This window comes from Salmo salar, chromosome ssa22 (genome assembly GCF_905237065.1).
Source record: "Salmo salar chromosome ssa22, Ssal_v3.1, whole genome shotgun sequence".
NCBI lineage: Eukaryota > Metazoa > Chordata > Actinopteri > Salmoniformes > Salmonidae > Salmo > Salmo salar.
In genome coordinates, this window is record NC_059463.1 from 60,159,884 (window position 1) to 60,186,146 (window position 26,263).

At 46.8% G+C, this 26,263-nt stretch overlaps 2 protein-coding genes across 4 annotated transcripts in view; one reads left to right on the forward strand and one right to left on the reverse strand.

The window, feature by feature from the left end:
• The first annotated feature begins 1,149 nt into the window (after positions 1 to 1,149).
• On the forward strand, positions 1,150 to 25,632 carry ippk (inositol 1,3,4,5,6-pentakisphosphate 2-kinase). Of its 3 annotated transcripts, XR_006761380.1 has the most exons (15): positions 1,150 to 1,409; positions 1,888 to 1,947; positions 2,460 to 2,555; positions 2,788 to 2,854; positions 3,483 to 3,604; positions 6,505 to 6,594; positions 8,320 to 8,378; positions 9,048 to 9,120; positions 9,393 to 9,521; positions 15,260 to 15,392; positions 16,963 to 17,098; positions 21,514 to 21,616; positions 21,862 to 21,941; positions 22,051 to 24,613; positions 24,649 to 25,632. XR_006761380.1 is itself a non-coding variant. In XM_045705645.1 (14 exons), the coding sequence occupies exons 1-14, from the start codon at positions 1,329 to 1,331 to the stop codon at positions 22,289 to 22,291; spliced, it is 1,470 nt and encodes a 489-aa protein (XP_045561601.1). In that variant the 5' UTR covers positions 1,150 to 1,328; the 3' UTR covers positions 22,292 to 25,632. The 3 variants fall into 3 exon arrangements, 2 of the variants coding, with proteins under 2 accessions (XP_045561601.1, XP_045561602.1); XM_045705645.1 differs by having other exon boundaries at positions 22,051 to 25,632; XM_045705646.1 differs by having other exon boundaries at positions 1,229 to 1,429; positions 22,051 to 25,632.
• cenpp (centromere protein P) overlaps positions 25,486 to 26,263 on the reverse strand; it is a 185,194-nt gene continuing 184,416 nt past the window's right edge. The window contains exon 9 of the mRNA XM_014168394.2: positions 25,486 to 26,250. Within this exon, the coding sequence (XP_014023869.2) occupies positions 26,132 to 26,250 (119 nt within the window). The 3' untranslated portion in view covers positions 25,486 to 26,131. The remainder of the gene's footprint in view (positions 26,251 to 26,263) is intronic.

Below are 26,263 nucleotides of genomic sequence, written 5' to 3' on the forward strand. Positions count from 1 at the left end.
TGTCTAGAAACCATCGTTATTATCCCGGACGAGCCCCAACTTGTTACGAACCGGCTCGTAGCCTGTAACAAAAACGCAGAGATCAAGTAATAACAAAAAATATATTTATTAACTGAAGTACACTATATACAATTGCCAATGGTGTCTGTGTGTAAGTGAGTGGCTGTGTGCATAGACGGTGATAATGAGAGGTGTTGAGAGGTGCCAAAAACAAACAAGCCCAGGTGTGTCCCATTTTGCTGACGACACTCCCGGCTCCATGTTGCTGACGACACTCCCGGCACTAATTTTGTTGACGACACTCCCACCAAGAATTCGGCAGACGGAGGATCGTCACAGCTTCCAATTGTGTGGCAACAGTTTGGGGAAGGGCCTTTCCTATTTCAGCACAATGCCACCTTACACAAAGCGAGGTCCATACAGAAATGTTTTTTTTTGTCGCGATCGGTGTGGAAGAACTTGACTAGCCTGCACCAAGCCCTGACCTCAACTCCAATGAAAACCTTTGGGATTAATTGGAAACGCCGACTGCGAGCCGGGCCAAATCGCAATAACATCAGTGCCCGACCTCACTAATGCTCTTGTGGTCGCAGCAATGTTCCAACATCTAGTGGAAAGCCTTCACAGAAGAGTGGAGGGCTGTTATAGCAGCAATGTTCCAACATCTAGTGGAAAGCCTTCACAGAAGAGTGGAGGCTGTTATAACAGCAATGTTCCAACATCTAGTGGAAAGCCTTCACAGAAGAGTGGAGGCTGTTATAACAGCAATGTTCCAACATCTAGTGGAAAGCCTTCCCAGAAGAGTGGAGGCTGTTATAGCAGCAATGTTCCAACATCTAGTGGAAAGCCTTCACATTAGAGTGGAGGGCTGTTATAGCAGCAAAAGGGGGGGGCAACTCCATATGAACGCCCATGATTTTTGGACCGAGATGTTCGACTTATAGCAGTTGTCCACATATTTTTAGTCATGTAGAAATATCTTAGATCGCAGACACAATTCTCTTGGGGGACACTGTCATTAGAATAACACGTGCGACTGGCCAACAGTTTTCCATCCTCTTTGGATTGGCTGACCGAAAATATCCTTCCGTTACGTCTGGCTGAAGTATCCAATCAAAATGACATCTAAAAAACATCTGGCCAATATGATAAGAGTGGGCGGGACATCCTTCAGAAATGCAATACTTCTTTGGTGTCAGTAGCTTCATAATTTTTTTTGGGGGGGGGAAATTGTTTTAAGCTTCAGAATTTGTGTGTTGTCCTGACAAAGTTGCTGGAGTTTAATAATAGCTATAGAGATTAAATTGCCTACAACGTACAGTTCTGTTATGGAACTGGACAAAATGGACGAGAACGACTGGAAATATCACGGAGAGGGCAACAAAAGCCTAGTGGTTTCTAATGTCCAGGTAAAGCTAGCTAATGTTAGGTCAGTAGTTTAAAATCTTGGTAGCTAGCATATGCTACTAACTAAGCTAGGTAGCTAATATGTTAGCTAACTGGTCAGGTTATCTGGCGCCGTCCAAGGTCTGTAAAAGCGGAACAGTGGAAAGTAAAATATTGTTTATTTCACTTGTCGTTAGATTGTTTGAAAAGGAGTCATCTGATTATCGTGGAATCTTTCTTCTTCTTCTCCACACCAGCTGCTAGCTACAAAACATCATGCTAGCGTCGTAGCTAACGTTAGCCACATTTAGTGCCTTGGAAATCAAACTAGCAATGTATTTACGGTAGTAAGCAAGCTAGCTAGCTAGCTAACTTTAACCTTGCTGAGTTATCACATGGGTTAAAAGCAAATGACTCTCACTTCACCTTATTTTATATTTAGGTACCTTGTTTTAAAATGATTTCCCATGCTGATATTTTTTCAACACTGTTCCTATCCAGCACGCCAGAGTCCTTCGTCTCCTGAAATATTCTACAGAAGATGCCGAAAACTCACATAAGGTTAGAAAATCTTTTCCTTTGTCCTATCAGTTGATTTCTCTTTTCATAACAATTTACAACCATAACCTGTCAGATTTTGGTTTATTCTGTGAACCGTTTAGTGTCTTTTATTGTGGTTAATCAACAACTCAAATCCAACTCCCTGTATTGGTTGGGTTTCATGTGATAATTTAAAAGGAATTTAGTTTTTGGAAATCAATATTTGTGGGAGCCAGGCGACGTTGCCACCATATTCTGATCTTTGGTCAGTTTTGTATCTTTTTCCCCCCACTAAAGGTTAGGTTTGATAGAGGGGTTATCTGACCCCAGATCTGTACATTACTTGTGTAAGGCCATCAAAGGTCCCAGTTTAGGGTTAATGGCTTTCATTGACCGCTTGTATCAAACCAAGCAAGTGAAGTCACAAACACAAGTATCCGTCATTGCATTTTACATAGCGCTCTGAAAAATGAACACTCCAGGATTGTCACAGGGATCTAATTTCTCTTGACGATCTGTTTCTTCTCTTCCAGACAACAGAACAAGCTTTCCGCCACATACAGAACATTGTTGACTATAGTCAAAATGTCATGAAGCCACTGCTGGGGGAGAAATTCGTCCACAACGGAGTAAGATATATATATATATATATATACTTCTGTGCTAACCATATTGTTGTAGATAGGATGTTGCCTTTCCTCCAATATGTTATGTAGTTATGAGATTTAACTGTTTGGTTAAAAGGCAGTTCTTTGCCACATGTTACTAATAAACTTATGGTCAGTTCTGTTCCCTGATAGAGATTTGTATAATAGTATATGCTATAGATACATTTCAATCAATACATTGTTGTTTGTGTAGGAGGCTGTGAAGCTCCCGCTGGACTTTGTCCGACAGCTGTCATTGAAGGTTCAGCAAGAAAGGCCAGGTACTTGTTTTTTTTTTTTTTTTTTAGTTGTCAGGGTTTGGCATCTTCAGGTTGTCATGAAATATGACACGTCACATTTCCTTGTGTTGTTGTGGAATATATCAGCAGACTAAGCTGTGGGACGTGTCTGTGTGTGTGTCCGTGTGGACTTGTGTGTGTGTGTGGACTTGCGTGTGTGGACTTGCGTGTGTGGACTTGCGTGCGTGGACGTGCGTGTGTGGACGTGCGTGTGTGGACGTGTGTGTGGACTTTTCGTTGGGGGAGGGGGACTTGTCGTGTGTGTGAAGTTAGTGGTGACAGAATGCTATCTACAGGTAATGGAATCTACAGTCGACGTGTCTGGTGAGAACCTAAATGGAACTCCTTAAGTGCTTTGGATTTATTTAATCATTATGAGGAAAGGACTGCCTTCTTTATGACTATAGTTAAAAACCTACGCATCAAGGACCAGTTCCCAGACACAGGTGGTCCTAGTCAGGGATTAAAAATCAGGCTCAAAGGAGATTCTCTGTTTAGTTCAGAACTAGGCTTAATGTGTCTGGGGAAAACTACCCCAAAATGTCTGACTTTAAGTTGTCGTGAATGTGCTATAACAACCCATCTGTCTGTGTATTCCATGTCATGGCAGAGTCTCGCTGTGATAAAGTGATGGATACGTTTAGTGGATGTGCCTTGTGTCTGCCTAACCTCACCCAGCTCTCCTGCTGCTGCAGCAGAGAACACAGACCTCCTCTCTGTATAGAGATAAAGGTACAGTCTCAGACCTCCTCTCTATAAAGGTACAGTCTCAGACCTCCTCTCTATAAAGGTACAGTCTCAGACCTCCTCTCTGTATAGAGATAAAGGTAGTCTCAGTCCTCCTCTCTATAAAGGTACAGTCTCAGACCTCCTCTCTCTATAGAGATAAAGGTACAGTCTCAGACCTCCTCTCTATAAAGGTACAGTCTCAGACCTCCTCTCTCTATAGAGATAAAGGTACAGTCTCAGACCTCCTCTCTATAAAGGTACAGTCTCAGACCTCCTCTCTCTATAGAGATAAAGGTACAGTCTCAGACCTCCTCTCTCTATAGAGATTAAGGTACAGTCTCAGTCCTCCTCTCTATAAAGGTACAGTCTCAGTCCTCTCTCTATAAAGGTACAGTCTCAGACCTCCTCTCTGTATAGAGATAAAGGTACAGTCTCAGTCCTCTCTCTATAAAGGTACAGTCTCAGTCCTCTCTATAAAGGTACAGTCTCAGTCCTCTCTCTATAGAGATAAAGGTACAGTCTCAGTCCTCTCTCTATAAAGGTACAGTCTCAGTCCTCTCTCTATAAAGGTACAGTCTCAGTCCTCTCTCTATAAAGGTACAGTCTCAGTCCTCTCTATAAAGGTACAGTCTCAGTCCTCTCTCTATAAAGGTACAGTCTCAGTCCTCTCTCTATAAAGGTACAGTCTCAGTCATCTCTCTATAGAGATTAAGGTACAGTCTCAGACCTCTCTCTATAAAGGTACAGTCTCAGTCCTCTCTATAAAGGTACAGTCTCAGTCCTCTCTCTATAAAGGTACAGTCTCAGTCCTCTCTCTATAAAGGTACAGTCTCAGTCATCTCTCTATAGAGATTAAGGTACAGTCTCAGTCCTCTCTCTATAGAGATTAAGGTACAGTCTCAGACCTCTCTCTATAAAGGTACAGTCTCAGTCCTCTCTATAAAGGTACAGTCTATGGGCCCTGGTAAAAAGTAGCACACACACTACCGTTCAAAAGTTTGGGTCACTTAGAAATGTCCTCGTTTTTTTGTCCATTAAAATAACAACAAATTGATCATAAATACAGTGTAGACATTGTTAATGTTGTAAATGACTATTGTAGCTGGAAATGGCTGATTATTATTATTATTTTTTTAATATGGAATATCTACATAGGCGTACAGAAGCCCATTATCAGCAACCATCACTCCTGTGTTCCAATAGCACGTTGTGTTAGCTAATCCAAGTTTATCATTAAAAAGGCTAATTAAAAGGCTAATTGATCATTAGAAACCCTTTCGCAATTATGTTAGCACAGCTGATAACTGTTGTTCTGATTAAGGAAGCAATAAAACTGGCCTTCTTTAGACTAGTTGAGTATCTGGAGCATCAGCATTTGTGGGTTCGATTACAGGCTGAAAATGGCCAGAAACAAAGACCTTTCTTCTGAAACTCATCAGTCTATTCGTTCTGAGAAATTAAGGCTATTCCATGCAAGAAATTGCCAAGAAACTGAAGATCTCGTACAACGCTGTGTACTACTCCCTTCACAGAACAGCACAAACTGGCTCTAACCAGAATAGAAAGAGGAGTGGGAGGCCCCGGTGCACAACTGAGCAAGAGGACAAGTACATTAGAGTGTCTAGTTTGAGAAACAGACGCCTCACAAGTCCTCAACTGGCAGCTTCATTAAATAGTACCCACAAAACACCAGTCTCAACGTCAACAGTGAAGAGGCGACTCCGGGATGCTGGACTTCTAGGCAGAGTTGCAAAGAAAAAGCCTTATCTCAGACTGGCCAATAAAAATAAAAGATTAAGATGGGCAAAAGAACACAGACACTGGACAGAGGAACTCTGCATAGAAGGCCAGCATCCCGGAGTCGCCTCTTCACTGTTGACATTGAGACTGGTGTTTTATGTTTGTTTTATGGGTACTATGGGTACTATTTACTGAAGCTGCCTCTTTCTATTCTGCTTAGAGCCAGTTACACAGCGTTGTACGAGATCTTCAGTTTCTTGGCATTTTCTCGCCTTCATTTCTCAGAACAAGTTTCAGAATAAAGGTCTTTGTTTCTGGCAATTTTGAGCCTGTAATCGAACCCACAAATGCTGATGCTCCAGATACTCAACTAGTCTAAAGAAGGGCAGTTTTATTGCTTCTTTAATCAGGACAACAGTTTTCAGCTGTGCTAACATAATTGCAAAAGGGTTTTCTAATGATCAATTAGCCTTTTATAATGATAAACTTGGATTAGCTAACACAACGTGCCATTGGAACACAGGAGTGATGGTTGCTGATAACGGGCCTCTGTAAGTCTATGTAGATATTCCATTAAAAATCAGCCGTTTCCAGCTACAATAGTCATTTACAACATTAACAATGTCTACACTGTATTTCTGATCAATTTGATGTTATTTTAATGGACAATAAAAAGGGGCTTTTTTTTCAAACACAAGGACATTTCTAAGTGACCCCCCCCAAAACTTTTGAGAGGGAGAGAGACCGACCATTTGGGACAGCCTCAGTCATCTGCCCTTTTTTAAAAAATAAATTTTAGGATGGAGCTACAGTCGTAGAAGAGTAGGACGTTACTGCTCAGTGAGAAACACAGTAGAGCTGGTTTTCAAAACCAACTTACATTCCTGGTTAAACAATGATTAAATAAACAGATTATATAAACTTGACAGAGTATTTAAATACACACAGACAGTGAAAAGACAAATGTGATGATACTCCTATTGTAAGGAAAAGGTTAAGACCTGGGTTACTGAATACAGGATTAATGGAAAGATGAGTCAGAAGTCATGGGATGAAAGGATGTGTGTTTTAGCTATATAAAAAAAAAAAAAAAAATGCCGTTTTGTTGAAATCAGTTAATCAACTCAGCCACAGTGACTCACTTCTGGTCTTGTGTTTTACAGCCCAAATGTGGATTTCTGCCGTCCTCTAGACACGTTACGAAGGAAATCAAACACAAGGTGTGCCGCTTCTGTATGCATCAACATTTTAAGGTGAGTTCCTATTGTTTCGGGAATGGACACTGGAATAACCTGTTGTACTGCATTTAGTTTAATGACCTTCATGGAACTTCAATGAGAAATGACGCGTACCGTTACCTAAACAAATAGAACAAGAGAACACATCCGCTTCATTTGACTGGTCCCTTTGACTATACCAGAGAATAGACAGGGGTTTAGGACATTTACTAGGAGCCAGGCACCAGAGAATAGACAGGGGTTTAGGACATTTACTAGGAGCCAGGCACCAGAGAATAGACAGGGGTTTAGGACATTTACTAGGAGCCAGGCACCAGAGAATAGACAGGGGTTTAGGACATTTACTAGGAGCCAGGCACCAGAGAATAGACAGGGGTCTAGGACATTTTACTAGGAGCCAGGCACCAGAGAATAGACAGGGGTTTAGGACATTTACTAGGAGCCAGGCACCAGAGAATAGACAGGGGTTTAGGACATCCGCTTCAGCCAGGCACCAGAGAATAGACAGGGGTTTAGGACAGCCAGGGACCAGAGAATAAACAGGGGTTTAGGACATTTGTTAGGAGCCAGGCACCAGAGAATAGACAGGGGTTTAGGACAGCCAGGGACCAGAGAATAGACAGGGGTTTAGGACATTTTACTAGGATCCAGGCACCAGAGAATAGACAGGGGTTTAGGACATTTTACTAGGATCCAGGCACCAGAGAATAGACAGGGGTTTAGGACATTTTACTAGGAGCCAGGCACCAGAGAATAGACAGGGGTTTAGGACATTTTACTAGGAGCCAGGCACCAGAGAATAGACAGGGGTTTAGGACATTTACTAGGAGCCAGGCACCAGAGAATAGACAGGGGTTTAGGACATTTACTAGGAGCCAGGCACCAGAGAATAGACAGGGGTTTAGGACATTTACTAGGAGCCAGGCACCAGAGAATAGACAGGGGTTTAGGACATTTACTAGGAGCCAGGCACCAGAGAATAGACAGGGGTTTAGGACATTTTACTAGGAGCCAGGCACCAGAGAATAGACAGGGGTTTAGGACATTTACTAGGAGCCAGGCACCAGAGAATAGACAGGGGTTTAGGACATTTACTAGGAGCCAGGCACCAGAGAATAGACAGGGGTTTAGGACATTTACTAGGAGCCAGGCACCAGAGAATAGACAGGGGTTTAGGACATTTACTAGGAGCCAGGCACCAGAGAATAGACAGGGGTTTAGGACATTTACTAGGAGCCAGGCACCAGAGAATAGACAGGGGTTTAGGACATTTACTAGGAGCCAGGCACCAGAGAATAGACAGGGGTTTAGGACATTTTACTAGGAGCCAGGCACCAGAGAATAGACAGGGGTTTAGGACAGCCAGGCACCAGAGAATAGACAGGGGTTTAGGACATCCGCTTCAGCCAGGCACCAGAGAATAGACAGGGGTTTAGGACAGCCAGGGACCAGAGAATAAACAGGGGTTTAGGACATTTGTTAGGAGCCAGGCACCAGAGAATAGACAGGGGTTTAGGACAGCCAGGCACCAGAGAATAGACAGGGGTTTAGGACATTTACTAGGAGCCAGGCACCAGAGAATAGACAGGGGTCTAGGACATTTTACTAGGAGCCAGGCATTTGTTCTTGTGAAAGTTGAGTGTTTATGATCACTATCTGCCCCCTGGTGGTGAGACTGGATAACTGCACGTGGTGGAGACAGACTGACTGATTTTGGTGCTCTTCTCTCTAACTCAATAGTTGGCCCACGGAAAGTGGAAACGGCTGAGCCGCTACTGTCCTTTGGACCTGTTCTCAGGGTAAGTAACAGTACACGTCACCTGCCCAGTTATCCATTTAAAGGGCTTTATTGACATGGGAAACATATATGTTTACATTTCCAAAGCAAGTGAAATAGAAAAACAATAAATAAATAAAAAATGAACAGTAAACATTACACTCACAAAAGTTTTAAAAATAATAAAGACCTTTCACATCATATGTCTATATACAGTGTTGTAATAATGTGCAAATAGTTAAACGTACAAAAGGGTAAATAAATAAATATGGGTTGTATTTACAATGGTGTCCCGTGTGGCTCAGTTGGTAGAGCATGGTGTTTGCAACGCCAGGGTTGTGGGTTCGATTCCCACGGGGGACCAGTACGGAGAGGAAAAAAAAAAAAAAATGTATGAAATGTATGCATTCACTACTGTAAGTCGCACTGGATAAGAACGTCTGCTAAAATGACTAAAATGTAAAAATGTGTTTGTTCTTCACTGGTTAACCTTTTCTTGTGGCAACAGGTCACACATCTCGCTGCTGTGATTGTCCATGTCTTGTGGTAAACACGGTATATCTCCAAACGTTGATCTGACCATGTTCAGAACCTGGTGCTCTGGTTTTTATATGCGATTCCACAGCGTGTGTGAATAAAGAGCCATGTATACTCAGCCTGAATCTCTCTCTCTCTCTCTCTCTCTGCTTAGGAACAAACAGAGAATGTCTCTAGCCATCAAGCACTTGATAGAGGAACCTCAAAACAACTTTAAAATCTTCAAGGTATGTATCTTCTGCGGTACAACCCCACACTGCAACAGAAGTCCTCTCGCTGTATTACACAATGTCTTATTTCACTCTCACCTGTCTGTCTCTTCAGACTGGGTCTATAGACAGGATTATTAACCCTGTCTGTCTCTATTCAGACTGGATCATTAAACCTGTCTGTCTCTATTTAGACTGGATCTATTGTCAGGGTTATTAAACCTGTCTGTTCTCTATCCAGACTGGATCTCTAGCTGTCAGGGTTATTAAACCTGTCTGTCTCTATCCAGGGTGGAGAGTGTATCTACAGCTGTAAGGATGATGCCGACGTGTTACAGGACGTAGATGAATTGGCTCAGCATCTACGGCCATACTTCCTCCCTAGTGGCAGCCTTATGAACGGACACCAGTCCAGTAAGGTTGGTATCTACGTTATATTCTGCGTCCTAAATTATACCCTGTGTAGTGTACTACTATTGACCAAAGCCCTGAGGGTTCTCAAACTCAACTCTGGACCTCAGCCAGTTCCACTGCGTTTTCATTGTTCCCCTCTAATCAGGGACTGATTTAGACCTGAGACACCAGGTGGGTGATTCCCCTCTAGTCAGGGACTGATTTAGACCTGGGGACACCAGGTGGGTGATTCCCCCTCTAATCAGGGACTGATTTAGACCTGGGGACACCAGGTGGGTGATTCCCCTCTAATCAGGGACTGATTTAGACCTGGGGACACCAGGTGGGTGATTCCCCTCTAATCAGGGACTGATTTAGACCTGGGGACACCAGGTCTTAATCAGGGACTGATTTAGACCTGGGGACACCAGGTGGGTGATTCCCCTCTAATCAGGGACTGATTTAGACCTGGGGACACCAGGTGGGTCCTATTTAATGATCAGGTAAGAACAGAAAACCAGCAGGCTCCGTCCCTCGTAGGGTCAGAGTTGAATGCCCCTGACATGGGGAATAGGGTGCGATTTGGGTAGGGCCTGTCCCCAACAAAAAAATATTCTTGGTCGACCGAGAGTAGTCTTTTCTTCGTTGGTCGAAATGTTTTTTAAACGTGTGTTTTTTTTCATATATGAATACACCCTGTGTGTTTTTTAATAAAATCAACCTTCTGTAACGAGCTTGTCTGATGCTTTAAGCACGTTGTTTGGTTAAGTAATTAAGACACACGAGACTCGAGGGAGCCCGAGATCAAGATAGCCGTACCAAAATAAATAGACCTGTTTCCGACCCCTTCTCTCTCGCTGCTGGCCTTCCCAGATTCTGCCGTTACGCTCTCAAAGTTGCAGACAACAGGCTACACCAAGGGGTCGACAACCTTTTCCAGTTGGAGTGCCAATTTATCTTACTGTTCCTACTGACCTGCGTGACAGTTCTGATCTTCATTTTGCACATTTTGGTGGAACAGTTTAATTTTATAATAGTTTATCTCAGTCATTGTCATGTTTTTATCCTAAATTCAATCTACATCTAAATGATATATAAATCTATAAGTAAATTCTATACCGGACAAAAAAATAGAAACTTAACAATTTGACTGAGTTACAGTTCATATAAAGAAATCAGTCAATTGAAATAAATTCATTAGGTCCTAATGTATGGATTTCACATGACTGGGAATACAGATATGTGTCTGTCTGGTCACAGATACCTTAAAAGGAAAAAGTAGGGGTGTGGACCAGAAAACCAGTCAGTATCTGGTGTGACCACCATTTGCCTCATGCAGCGCGACACATCTCCTTCACATAGAGTTGATCAGGCTGTTGATTGTGGCTTGTGGAATGGTGTCCCAGACCTCTTCAATGGCTGTGCCAAGTTGCTGGATATCGGCGGGAACTGGAACACGCTGTCGTTCATGTCGATCCAGAGCATCCCAAACATGCTCAATAGGTGACGTGTCTGGTGAGTATGCAGGCCATGGAAGAACTGGGACATTTTCAGCTTCCAGGAATTGTGTCCAGATCCTTGTGACATGGGGCCGTGCATTATCATGCTGAAACATGAGGTGATGGTGGTGGATGAAGGGCACGACAATGGGCCTCAGGATCTCGTCACAGTATCTCTGTGCATTGAAATTGCCATCGATAAAATGCAAATTTGTTGTCCGTAGCTTATGCCTGCCCATATCATAAATTCTCTAAAATGACGGAGAAATAAGCTATTTTTATTTTATTTTTTTCAGCTCATGAAACATGGGACCAACTCTTTAACATACTGCTTTTATATTGTTGTTCAGTATATGTAAAAATAGCCTACATAAAGCCAACAAATACAAAAATTGCAGCCTGCAGGTAGAAAATATCTTGACGTTTTCAAAATGAATATCCTATAAATCACATTGGCTACACATGGCCTGTTTGCAACAAACTAGGAAACATTGTATCAACTGTGTCCATCCAGCCCAAAACCTGTGATGGCAAACTTTTGCAACATTGTATAAAATAATACATTTGAGGAACTGTCATTCTCAATGGACTTATAAAGACACTTTGTTTACTTGCTGTTTTGAGGTGAAGAAAATGTTACTTTTTGAGAAGCTCCACAGCTCATTAGTGGTGGTGAATTAAGCCAATCAGAAATGACTACATTTGCATCGCAGGCCAGGTAGCCTATAGACTTCTAGATGTGTCTTTACTCAACATTGACAATTTTAATAAATTGACAACTAGTAGATGGAATAAACCAGAACTAGCCTAGGTTGTGAGCTCTGCAAACAACGCGTCCACTCCGACAAGGACAACGGTAAACGACTAATAATATTGAATGCATTAACAGAAATGACCGTAACCAAACGTTGTAGATGATAAATGATGGGAATTAGCTGTAAATGTAAGGTTACTACTGGTGATGTAATGGGGAATTGGTAGACACTTCACAGAATGGAACAATGACTGCGCACAAAATGGCGAGACAGAGGAAGTGCATATTTAGCTCACTCCCATTGTTGGACCGGGGCATCCCTGCAGGCCCATTTAATGGAGTAGTCCACTGCGACCAGGGCATCCCTGCAGCTCCATTCAATGGAGTAGTCCACTGTGACCAGGGCATCCCTGCAGGCCTATTCAATGGAGTAGTCCACTGCGACCAGGGCATCCCTGCAGCTCCATTCAATGGAGTAGTCCGCTGCGACCAGGGCATCCCTGCAGCTCCATTCAATGGAGTAGTCCGCTGCGACCAGGGCATCCCTGCAGCTCCATTCAATGGAGTAGTCCGCTGCGACCAGGGCATCCCTGCAGGCCTATTCAATGGAGTAGTCCACTGCGACCAGGGCATCCCTGCAGGCCTATTCAATGGAGTAGTCCACTGCGACCAGGGCATTCCTGCAGGCCTATTCAATGGAGTAGTCCACTGCGACCAGGGCATCCCTGCAGCTCCATTCAATGGAGTAGTCCACTGCGACCAGGGCATCCCTGCAGCTCCATTCAATGGAGTAGTCCACTGCGACCAGGGCATCCCTGCAGCTCCATTCAATGGAGTAGTCCGCTGCGACCAGGGCATCCCTGCAGCTCCATTCAATGGAGTAGTCCGCTGCGACCAGGGCATCCCTGCAGGCCTATTCAATGGAGTAGTCCACTGCGACCAGGGCATCCCTGCAGGCCTATTCAATGGAGTAGTCCACTGCGACCAGGGCATTCCTGCAGGCCTATTCAATGGAGTAGTCCACTGCGACCAGGGCATCCCTGCAGCTCCATTCAATGGAGTAGTCCGCTGCGACCAGGGCATCCCTGCAGCTCCATTCAATGGAGTAGTCCGCTGCGACCAGGGCATCCCTGCAGCTCCATTCAATGGAGTAGTCCACTGCGACCAGGGCATCCCTGCAGCTCCATTCAATGGAGTAGTCCGCTGCGACCAGGGCATCCCTGCAGCTCCATTCAATGGGACGTTGAATCCTTGTGTGCCATGAAAAAAATAAAAAATAAATCAACTTATTTGTGACTGCTCCACTACAGAATCTTGGTCAACCAAACAATTAAAATGGGGTCATTCAGCTCTACATTTTGTAACTCATCCAGTTTCTCCTTCTGTTTTAATGGCCCAGTACAGCCAAGGGGGACGAGCCTCTCCTCATTGCCTGCTTCCTTATAGGGAGTTTTTACTGGTCACTGTGCTTCTGCTTGGTCTCTGGGGCCGAGGCCGGGTTACTGTAAAGCTCTCTGGGGCCGAGGCCGGGTTACTGTAAAGCTCTCTGGGGCCGAGGCCGGGTTACTGTAAAGCTCTCTGGGGCCGGGTTACTGTAAAGCTCTCTGGGGCCGGGTTACTGTAAAGCTCTCTGGGGCCGGGTTACTGTAAAGCTCTCTGGGGCCGGGTTACTGTAAAGCTCTCTGGGGCCGGGTTACTGTAAAGCTCTCTGGTCGGGGCCGGGTTACTGTAAAGCTCTCTGGTCGGGGCCGGGTTACTGTAAAGCTCTCTGGTCGGGGCCGGGTTACTGTAAAGCTCTCTGGTCGGGGCCGGGTTACTGTAAAGCTCTCTGGTCGGGGCCGGGTTACTGTAAAGCTCTCTGGCCGGGTTACTGTAAAGCTCTCTGGCCGGGTTACTGTAAAGCTCTCTGGGGCCGGGTTACTGTAAAGCTCTCTGGGGCCGGGTTACTGTAAAGCTCTCTGGTCGGGGCCGGGTTACTGTAAAGCTCTCTGGTCGGGGCCGGGTTACTGTAAAGCTCTCTGGTCGGGGCCGGGTTACTGTAAAGCTCTCTGGTCGGGGCCGGGTTACTGTAAAGCTCTCTGGTCGGGGCCGGGTTACTGTAAAGCTCTCTGGTCGGGGCCGGGTTACTGTAAAGCTCTCTGGTCGGGGCCGGGTTACTGTAAAGCTCTCTGGTCGGGGCCGGGTTACTGTAAAGCTCTCTGGTCGGGGCCGGGTTACTGTAAAGCTCTCTGGTCGGGGCCGGGTTACTGTAAAGCTCTCTGGTCGGGGCCGGGTTACTGTAAAGCTCTCTGGCCGGGTTACTGTAAAGCTCTCTGGCCGGGTTACTGTAAAGCTCTCTGGCCGGGTTACTGTAAAGCTCTCTGGCCGGGTTACTGTAACACAATGACAACTGCTGATATAAAAAGGTGTTTATAAATACATTTTAATTGATTGGTGAGGATTCTGACTTCTCAACCCTATGAGCCCTGGTCAAATGGTACCCTATTCCCTATGGACCCTGGTCAAATGGTACCCTATTCCCTATGGACCCTGGTCAAATGGTACCCTATTCCCTATGAGCCCTGGTCAAATGGTAGCCTATTCCCTATGGGCCCTGGTCAAATGGTACCCTATTCCCTATGAGCCCTGGTCAAATGGTAGCCTATTCCCTATGGGCCCTGGTCAAATGGTACCCTATTCCCTATGGGCCCTGGTCAAATGGTAGCCTATTCCCTATGGGCCCTGGTCAAATGGTACCCTATTCCCTATGGGCCCTGGTCAAATGGTACCCTATTCCCTATGGGCCCTGGTCAAATGGTACCCTATTCCCTATGAGCCCTGGTCAAATGGTAGCCTATTCCCTATGAGCCCTGGTCAAATGGTCCCCTATTCCCTATGGGCCCTGGTCAAATGGTCCCCTATTCCCTATGAGCCCTGGTCAAATGGTACCCTATTCCCTATGGGCCCTGGTCAAATGGTAGCCTATTCCCTATGTGCCCTGGTCAAATGGTAGCCTATTCCCTATGTGCCCTGGTCAAATGGTCCCCTATTCCCTATGGACCCTGGTCAAATGGTACCCTATTCCCTATGGGCCCTGGTCAAATGGTACCCTATTCCCTATGGGCTCTGGTCAAATGGTACCCTATTCCCTATGGGCCCTGGTCAAATGGTACCCTATTCCCTATGAGCCCTGGTCAAATGGTACCCTATTCCCTATGGGCCCTGGTCAAATGGTACCCTATTCCCTATGGGCCCTTGTCAAATGGTACCCTATTCCCTATGAGCCCTGGTCAAATGGTACCCTATTCCCTATGAGCCCTGGTCAAATGGTACCCTATTCCCTATGGGCCCTGGTCAAATGGTACCCTATTCCCTATGGGCCCTGGTCAAATGGTCCCCTATTCCCTATGGACCCTGGACAAATGGTACCCTATTCCCTATGGACCCTGGACAAAAGTAGTGCACTACATAGAGAATAACATGCCATTTGTGACAGTCTTAATGTTCTGTAACTCTGTTTTTAAACCCCCAGGTGGTTCTGAATGAGTTGATCCAGGTGATCGTGAGCGCCCTGTTGAGCTCCTGGGACCCCAGGAAGACTCGCCTGTCTGAGGGCAGAGTGAGGTGTGAGGCCAGCCTCCCGCACCGGGACCTGCTACGCAACAGTGAGAGACAGGGAGAATTTTAAAAAGGCTCATGCATGCTTATAACAAGTTATAAAGCATTATAAACAAGGGTGGTTCGAGCCCTGAATGCTGATTGGCTGACAGCCGTGGTATATCAGACCGTGTACTACGGGTATGACAAAACATTTATTTTGATTGCTCTAATTACGCTGGTAACCAGTTTATAATAGCAATAAGGCACGATGCGTCGTGCCTAAGAACAGCCCTTAGCCGTGGTATATTGGCCATATACCACACCCCTTCGTGCCTTATTGCTTAATTATACTGAATGTGTTTACCAAAATATACTGAACCGAAATATAAACGCAATATGCAACAACTTCCAATATTTTACTGAGTTACAGTTCATATGAGGAAATCAGTCAATTGAAATTAATTCATTAGGCCCTAATCTATGGATTTTAACATGACTGGGAATACAGATATGCATCTGTTGGTCATAGATACCTTAAGTGTCCGTAGCTTTATCTCTGCCTGTAGCTTTATCTCTGCCTGTAGCTTTATCTCTGCCTGTAGCTTTATCTCTGCCTGTAGCTTTATCTCTGCCCGTAGCTTTATCTCTGCCCGTAGCTTTATCTCTGCCCGTAGCTTTATCTCTGCCCGTAGCTTTATCTCTGCCCGTAGCTTTATCTCTGCCTGTAGCTTTATCTCTGCCTGTAGCTTTATCTCTGCCTGTAGCTTTATCTCTGCCTGTAGCTTTATCTCTGCCTGTAGCTTTATCTCTGCCCGTAGCTTTATCTCTGCCCGTAGCTTTATCTCTGCCCGTAGCTTTATCTCTGCCCGTAGCTTTATCTCTGCCCGTAGCTTTATCTCTGCCCGTAGCTTTATCTCTGCCCGTAGCTTTATCTCTGCCCGTAGCTTTATGTCTGCCCGTAGCTTTATGTCTGCCCGTAGCTTTATGTCTGCCCGTAGCTTTATGTCTGCCTGTACCATAAACCAGACCGCCACCATGGGGAACTCTGTTTACGATGTTGACATCAGCAAACCTCTCGCCCACACGACGCCATACACGCGGTCTGTGGTTGTGAGGCCGGCTGGACGTACTGCCAAATTCTCTAAAACCACGTTGGAGGAGAATTATTATAGAGAAATTAACATTCAAATCTCTGGCAACAGCTCTGTTGGACATTCCTGTAGTCAGCATGCCAATTGCACTGCTCCCTCTAATCTTGAGACATCTGTGGCATTGTGTTGTGTGACAAAACTGCACATTTTACAGAGTGGCCTTTTATTGTCCCCCCAGCACAAGGTGCACCTGTGTAATGATCATGCTGTTTAATTAGCTTCTTTATATGTCACACCTGTCAGGTAGATGGATTATCTTGGTAAATGAGAACTGCTCATTAACAGGGATGTAAACTAATTTGAGAGAAAGAAGCTTTTTGTTCGAATGGAACATTTCTGGGATATTTTTATTTCATTTCATGGGACCAACACTCTACATGTTACATTTTATATTTTTTGTTCAGTGTAGTTTGATGCTTTCATAACTAAAACCAACAAACCTTACAAATATATAAAATGTAAATTCTTAATTTTTTTCCTTCAGCTAACCACTGCCTACCCAAAGATTGTGTCCTGGACAAAATCCTGGGGACTCAGATGCTGGATAGTTTAGACATTGAGGGGTTAAACCCCCTGTTTAAACGAGTGGAGCAGCATCTACATGACTTTCCTAAAGAGAGGTGAGAACCACAATACTGTTTATTCAGTGGTTTCAGTTCTGAATAATGAATGTCAACACATTTGGCGTGTAATAGCCCAGGGAGACCACTAGATGGCGGGTAATAACCCGGGTAGACCACTAGATGGCGTGTAATAACCCAGGTAGACCACTAGATGGCGTGTAATAGCCCAGGTAGACCACTAGAAGGCGCGTAATAACCCAGGTAGACCACTAGATGGCGCGTAATAGCCCAGGTAGACCACTAGATGGCGCGTAATAACCCAGGTAGACCACTAGATGGCGCGTAATGACCCAGGTAGACCACTAGATGGCGCGTAATGACCCGGGTAGACCACTAGATGGCGCGTAATAACCCGGGTAGACCACTAGATGGCACGTAATAGCCCAGGTAGACCACTAGATGGCGCGTAATAGCCCAGGTAGACCACTAGATGGCGGGTAATAGCCCAGGTAGACCACTAGATGGCGGGTAATAACCCGGGTAGACCACTAGATGGGGCGTAATGACCCAGGTAGACCACTAGATGGCGCGTAATAACCCAGGTAGACCACTAGATGGCGCGTAATGACCCAGGTAGACCACTAGATGGCGGGTAATAGCCCGGGTAGACCACTAGATGGCGGGTAATAACCCAGGTAGACCACTAGATGGCGGGTAATAACCCAGGTAGACCACTAGATGGCGGGTAATAACCCAGGTAGACCACTAGATGGCGCGTAATAACCCGGGTAGACCACTAGATGGCGCGTAATAGCCCGGGTAGACCACTAGATGGCGCGTAATAGCCCGGGTAGACCACTAGATGGCGCGTAATAGCCCAGGTAGACCACTAGATGGCGCGTAATAACCCAGGTAGACCACTAGATGGTGGGTAATAGCCCGGGTAGACCACTAGATGGCGCGTAATAGCCCGGGTAGACCACTAGATGGCGGGTAATAACCCAGGTAGACCACTAGATGGCGCGTAATAACCCAGGTAGACCACTAGATGGCGGGTAATAACCCAGGTAGACCACTAGATGGCGGGTAATGACCCAGGTAGACCACTAGATGGTGGGTAATAACCCAGGTAGACCACTAGATGGCGCGTAATGACCCGGGTAGACCACTAGATGGCGCGTAATGACCCGGGTAGACCACTAGATGGCGCGTAATAACCCAGGTAGACCTCTAGATGGCGGGTAATAGCCCAGGTAGACCACTAGATGGCGCGTAATAACCCGGGTAGACCACTAGATGGTGGGTAATAACCCAGGTAGACCACTAGATGGCGCGTAATAGCCCGGGTAGACCACTAGATGGCGCGTAATAACCCAGGTAGACCACTAGATGACGCGTAATAGCCCGGGTAGACCACTAGATGGTGGGTAATAAGCCGGGTAGACCACTAGATGGCGCGTAATAGCCCGGGTAGACCACTAGATGGTGGGTAATAGCCCGGGTAGACCACTAGATGGCGCGTAATAGCCCGGGTAGACCACTAGATGGCGGGTAATAGCCCAGGTAGACCACTAGATGTCGGGTAATGACCCAGGTAGACCACTAGATGGCGCGTAATAACCCAGGTAGACCACTAGATGGCGGGTAATGACCCAGGTAGACCACTAGATGGCGCGTAATAACCCGGGTAGACCACTAGATGGCGGGTAATAACCCAGGTAGACCACTAGATGGCGCGTAATAACCCAGGTAGACCACTAGATGGCGCGTAATGACCCAGGTAGACCACTAGATGGCGGGTAATAACCCAGGTAGACCACTAGATGGCGCGTAATAGCCCGGGTAGACCACTAGATGGCGGGTAATAGCCCGGGTAGACCACTAGATGGCGCGTAATAGCCCGGGTAGACCACTAGATGGCGGGTAATAGCCCAGGTAGACCACTAGATGTCGGGTAATGACCCAGGTAGACCACTAGATGGCGCGTAATAACCCAGGTAGACCACTAGATGGCGGGTAATGACCCAGGTAGACCACTAGATGGCGCGTAATAACCCGGGTAGACCACTAGATGGCGGGTAATAACCCAGGTAGACCACTAGATGGCGCGTAATAACCCAGGTAGACCACTAGATGGCGCGTAATGACCCAGGTAGACCACTAGATGGCGGGTAATAACCCAGGTAGACCACTAGATGGCGCGTAATGACCCGGGTAGACCACTAGATGGCGCGTAATGACCCGGGTAGACCACTAGATGGTGGGTAATAGCCCAGGTAGACCACTAGATGGCGCGTAATAACCCGGGTAGACCACTAGATGGTGGGTAATAGCCCAGGTAGACCACTAGATGGCGTGTAATAACCCAGGTAGACCACTAGATGGCGGGTAATAACCCAGGTAGACCACTAGATGGCGCGTAATGACCCAGGGAGACCACTAGATGGCGCGTAATGACCCGGGTAGACCACTAGATGGCGCGTAATAACCCGGGTAGACCACTAGATGGCGCGTAATAACCCAGGTAGACCACTAGATGGCGCGTAATGACCCAGGTAGACCACTAGATGGTGGGTAATAACCCAGGTAGACCACTAGATGGCGCGTAATGACCCAGGTAGACCACTAGATGGCGTGTAATAACCCAGGTAGACCACTAGATGGCGCGTAATAACCCAGGTAGACCACTAGATGGCGCGTAATAGCCCGGGTAGACCACTAGATGGCGGGTAATAACCCAGGTAGACCACTAGATGGTGGGTAATAACCCAGGTAGACCACTAGATGGCGGGTAATGACCCAGGTAGACCACTAGATGGTGGGTAATAACCCAGGTAGACCACTAGATGGCGCGTAATAACCCGGGTAGACCACTAGATGGCGCGTAATGACCCGGGTAGACCACTAGATGGCGCGTAATGACCCGGGTAGACCACTAGATGGCGCGTAATAACCCAGGTAGACCACTAGATGGCGCGTAATGACCCAGGTAGACCACTAGATGGTGGGTAATAACCCAGGTAGACCACTAGATGGCGTGTAATAACCCAGGTAGACCACTAGATGGCGCGTAATGACCCAGGTAGACCACTAGATGGTGGGTAATAGCCCAGGTAGACCACTAGATGGCGCGTAATAACCCAGGTAGACCACTAGATGGCGCGTAATAGCCCGGGTAGACCACTAGATGGCGGGTAATAACCCAGGTAGACCACTAGATGGTGGGTAATAGCCCAGGTAGACCACTAGATGGCGGGTAATGACCCAGGTAGACCACTAGATGGCGCGTAATAACCCGGGTAGACCACTAGATGGCGCGTAATAACCCAGGTAGACCACTAGATGGCGCCTAATAACCCAGGTAGACCACTAGATGGCGCGTAATAGCCCGGGTAGACCACTAGATGGCGGGTAATAACCCAGGTAGACCACTAGATGGTGGGTAATAGCCCAGGTAGACCACTAGATGGCGGGTAATAACCCGGGTAGACCACTAGATGGCGGGTAATAACCCAGGTAGACCACTAGAATGTAATTGTATGCTGTAAAGTTAAGATTTCCCTTCACTGGAACTAAGGAGCCTATCCCAAACCATGAAAAATAGCTCCAGACCATGATTCCTCCTCTACCAAACTTTACAGTTGGCACTATGCATTCGGGCAGGTAGCGTCCTCCTGGCATACGCCAAACCCAGATTAGTTGGACTGCCAGATGGTAAAGGGTGCTTCATCACTCCAGAGAACTAATTTCCACTGCTCCAAAGTCCAATAGCGTCGAGCGTTGCACCACTCCAGCCGACGCTTGGTATTGCGCATGGTGATCTAAGGCTTGTGTGCAGCTGCTCGGCCATGGAAACCCATTTCGTGAAGCTCCCGACGAACAGTTCTTGTGCTGACGTTGCTTCCAGAGGCAGTTTGGAACTCGGTAGTGAGTGTTGCAACTGAGGACAGACGATTTTTATGCACTTCAGCACTAGGTGGTCCCGTTCTGTGAGCTTGTGTGGCCTGCCACTTCGCGGCTGAGCCGTTGTTGCTCCTAGACGTTTCGACTTCAATATAACAGCACTTACAGTTGACAGAAATTTGACGAACTGACTTGTTGGAAAGGTGACATCCTATGACGGTGCCACGTTGAAAGTTACTGAGCTCTTCAGTACGGGCCATTCTACTGCCAATGTTTGTCTATGGAGATTGCATACACCTGTCAGCTGAAATAGCCGAATCCACTAATTTGAAGGGGTATCCATGTCAGACCATGAGACATCCCCCCCAAAAAATCGGTGTTCTCACAAACGTCTGTAGCATCTGAATGGTTTGGACCCCCCCCCCGTTTTGGTTTCTATTCAGTTTGGATACAAATGCCGGCTGTACTTCCAAAGTTATATATATATCTTAAACATTTTTGGGACTAATGAAACAAATACCAAAAGATTAGTTATTTTTTTCTTCTTAAGACTGACTGTTTTCCTGTAGAAGTAGCCTTCAGATAGATGGGCCGTACAGCCAGAGCTTCCTGGAGAAGATCCAGAACTGTCCAACCGAAGACGATGGCTCTATCGAGTACGCGGTCAGAAAGGTGAGAATACTCTTCTTTCTTACCATGCAACTCTGTAAAACCTGCATTATTTACACAAGGTCTCATAAATATACATTCTATTGTTTAGGGCTTGTTGTTCCCCATTTTGAAATGGATGTAGTCTGTCTAATAAAGTGGATTTTCTATCTTATCTATCTATCTATCTATCTATCTATCTATCTATCTATCTATCTATCTATCTATCTTTTAAAGCTTATTTGTCTAATATGGCTGCTTCTCATCAGGTCCACCAGTACAGAGTTGCCATGACGGCCAAGGACTGCTCTATCATGATCACCATAGCAACCTGTGGAGAGGAGGACGGGTGAGGACCTAGTTGAATTCTACCTAGTTGTCCTCTTCTTAACCCACCGTGTGCCTCTTTAGCGCTACAGACCTGTTCCCAGGCTAACCAGTCTATATACTGCCTACAGGTTGGACCAGAGCCTGGAGATCCAGCCTTCGAAGCCTCACTTCACCTACTCCGTGTCCATCCTAGACCTGGACCCTAAACCCTACGAGAGCATTCCTCACCAGAGCAGACTGGACTCCAACATAGTCAATCACTACCTGAGGAGCACTCTGCCCAATAACCAGGAACTAGCCAATCAGAGTGTCTTCCTGGGTTGGGATAGAGAAGGAGAGGATTGTACTCTGGTGTTCCATCCTGTATAACCACTCCCTCCCCCGTACCCTAACCCCTCCCTCTCCTGTACCCTAACCCCTCCCTCTGCTGTCTGGCCTCCCGCTTGGTGTTACCAACACACTCCCTCTGCTGTCTGGCCTCCCGCTTGGTGTTACCAACACACTCCCTCTGCTGTCTGGCCTCCCGCTTGGTGTTACCAACACACTCCCTCTGCTGTCTGGCCTCCCGCTTGGTGTTACCAACACACTCCCTCTGCTGTCTGGCCTCCTGCTTGGTGTTACCAACACACTCCCTCTGCTGTCTGGCCTCCCGCTTGGTGTTACCAACACACTCCCTCTGCTGTCTGGCCTCCCGCTTGGTGTTACCAACACACTCCCTCTGCTGTCTGGCCTCCCGCTTGGTGTTACCAACACACTCCCTCTGCTGTCTGGCCTCCCGCTTGGTGTTACCAACACACTCCCTCTGCTGTCTGGCCTCCCGCTTGGTGTTACCAACACACTCCCTCTGCTGTCTGGCCTCCCGCTTGGTGTTACCAACACACTCCCTCTGCTGTCTGGCCTCCCGCTTGGTGTTACCAACACACTCCCTCTGCTGTCTGGCCTCCCGCTTGGTGTTACCAACACACTCCCTCTGCGTCTGGCATCCCGCTTGGTGTTACCAACACACTCCCTCTGCTGTCTGGCCTCCCGCTTGGTGTTACCAACACACTCCCTCTGCTGTCTGGCCTCCCGCTTGGTGTTACCAACACACTCCCTCTGCTGTCTGGCCTCCCGCTTGGTGTTACCAACACACTCCCTCTGCTGTCTGGCCTCCCGCTTGGTGTTACCAACACACTCCCTCTGCTGTCTGGCCTCCCGCTTGGTGTTACCAACACACTCCCTCTGCTGTCTGGCCTCCCGCTTGGTGTTACCAACACACTCCCTCTGCTGTCTGGCCTCCCGCTTGGTGTTACCAACACACTCCCTCTGCTGTCTGGCCTCCCGCTTGGTGTTACCAACACACTCCCTCTGCTGTCTGGCATCCCGCTTGGTGTTACCAACACACTCCCTCTGCTGTCTGGCCTCCCGCTTGGTGTTACCAACACACTCCCTCTGCTGTCTGGCCTCCCGCTTGGTGTTACCAACACACTCCCTCTGCTGTCTGGCCTCCCGCTTGGTGTTACCAACACACTCCCTCCCCCGTACCCTAACCCCTCCCCTGTACCCTAACCCCTCCCTCCCCCGTACCCTAACCCCTCCCTCTCTCCCCTGTACCCTAACCCCTGTACCCTAACCCCTCCTACTATCCCCAGACTGAACGCTGCTGTGGAACTGATAGAGCAAAGAGTGAATGAACTGAACTGGGAAACATCCTTTTAAAAACTAAAATGATTTGCCATATTATATAACCTGAATTTAGGAAACGGTGGGCTGGGGTGAAGAAGGCTGTTTTTAAAGGCATTGATTATGGTTGTGTCCCAAATGGCACCTTATTCCCTAGGGGCCTTGGTCAAAGGTAGTGCACTATGTAGGGAACAGGGTGCCATTTGGGAAGCAGACTATGGTGGCACATATGACCCCGGGGTCTTCCGAAGCTCATACCAGGAAGTGACATCTCATGGTGCGAGGCTCTGAGAGACCAAGGATACATCAAGTCTTTCCTTGGATCCCCTGATTCCTAGGCTACTCTCGCCCAGCCTCCATCTCGTCTCGCCCAGCCTCCATCTCGTCTCGCCCAGCCTCCATCTCGTCTCGCCCAAGCCTCCATCTCAACACATCAGAGAGAAGGGAGGATGAGAGCATTTCAGTAAATCTAACTTCCTAAGGAACTTCCTTCTCCAATGCTCTCCTCCTCATGGCCCTCTGAAAACGTTGAGAAGGAAGCGAAGAGAGGTCGCAGGACAATGAGGAAAGACTTTGTGCACCCCCAGGGGTACAACGGAGCCCGTTGGGACTAAAGTGTTGACGCTACGCAGCGCTAACAGAACCAGCGCTGGTCGTGTTTTCAGCACATTGCCCAGCTTTTCAGAAGTGGTGTGTGTGTGATGGCTGGAACAGAAACGGTTCCCTATGTAGCCAACAGGACTCTGGTCAAAAGTGGTACACTAATCAGAGAACAGGATGCCATTTCAGACACACCCAGCTTCTCTTCCAGTGAGAGGGGCTTAAACCTAAAATGTCTGACTTGAATATCTGTCGTGTTGGGACTTGCCCGGAGAAATGAAGATGGTTTTTATAAGGTTTCAGAGAGAAATACTTGTCATGTTGCATGAAATGGGTCTTCCACTTAATCAAGTTGTGCTTTTCAAACCTCTCTTCGGGGGCTGGAGTGTGCCAGCTCTGTAATATATCAAACACATGGAACGGCAGGAGGTCCCTGACTGAGGGAAAACCCCCTGCTGCAGGAGGTCCCTGAGGGAAAACCCCCTGCTGCAGGAGGTCCCTGAGGGAAAACCCCCTGCTGCAGGAGGTCCCTGAGGAGAGGTTATAACCCCCCTGCTGCAGGAGGTCCCTGAGGAGAGGTTATAACCCCCCTGCTGCAGGAGGTCCCTGAGGAGAGGTTATAACCCCCCTGCTGCAGGAGGTCCCTGAGGAGAGGTTATAACCCCCCTGCTGCAGGAGGTCCCTGAGGAGAGGTTATAACCCCCCTGCTGCAGGAGGTCCCTGAGGAGAGGTTATAACCCCCTGCTGCAGGAGGTCCCTGAGGGAAAACCCCCTGCTGTAGGAGCAAACGGTGGCATATCTCCCAGGGTTTCTGTCCCAAATGGCACCCTATCTAGTGCACAATTTTTCACCAGGACCCATAGGGCACTAGATAGGGAATAGGGTGCAGACCCAGTAACATGGAAACATAGTGAAGCAAACCACTGATCTGAATAACAATTTATGACTGGATTAACCAACACGGTTATGTCCCAAATGGCACCCTATTCCCTATATAGTGCACTACTTTTGACTACAGCCCCCCCCATAGGGCGGCGCACAATTGGCCCAGCGTCGTCTGAGGGAGGCCGTCATTGTAAAAAAAATAAGAATTTGTTCTTAACTGACTTACCTGGTTAAATGAAATAGGACTCTGATGAAAAGTAGAGCCTTTTTATGTAGGGAATAGGGTGCCATTTCAGACAAACACTTTTTAAAAGTAAATCACACGCACTGAGAGACCTAAGAGAATAACACTGTGAGACCTAAGAGAATAACACTTGTGTGTACAGTATAAACAAATTACATTGGACATTGCTATATAGCATTTTGTATTTAAATTCTTTTTATTTTTCTAGATCTTCAACTAATGCTATATTGACATGTATACCTACAGATGGCATTAACAGATATTTATAAATGTTTGAGAGTAAAAAATTGTTTATATTTAATAAACTGATGACAGAGAATGTGGGTTCTGGGGGATTCTGGGGGATTCTTGACCAAGTCTCCAGATCATTTTTTTTGTTTGTTTTTAGTTTTGAGAGAAATATTCTTTAAAGTCAGAGGGCAATTGAAAAAAAACGTATTTTTTTGGATCCAAGGGCATTTCCAAAACATAGAAATGGAAGAGACATATTGAAAATATATATATTTTTTACAATTCCAATAACCAATCTCAAATAATGCAACAATCTATACAAATTAAGTTACCCTGTCAGACAAGGATTGTCCGCATTGGCGTACAAAGCAGCAATGGAAAAAAGGCTATTGTTATTGGACAAGTATTGAATGTTTTCTTCTGTTTGGTGTCTACGGAACACAACCCAGGGTCGCGTTCAGATAGAAATATAGAACAAAACATGCCTCTGACAGGTAGAGTAGGGACTCATTTCTACTCTATTCATGCTATTTCTATCTGCAATGTTCAACGTTTTGCCAACGGAACGGGACCCAGTTACAGATGTGTTAAACGGCCACGGACTGTATAACGGTGTCAATAGAAGCCTCCGCTCCAAGGATCCTCAGAAGACTCTGGAAGGAGTCAGGGGCATTCTCGATCACCTTCCTGCTGTCCATCTCGAGCACTGCAAAAACAAA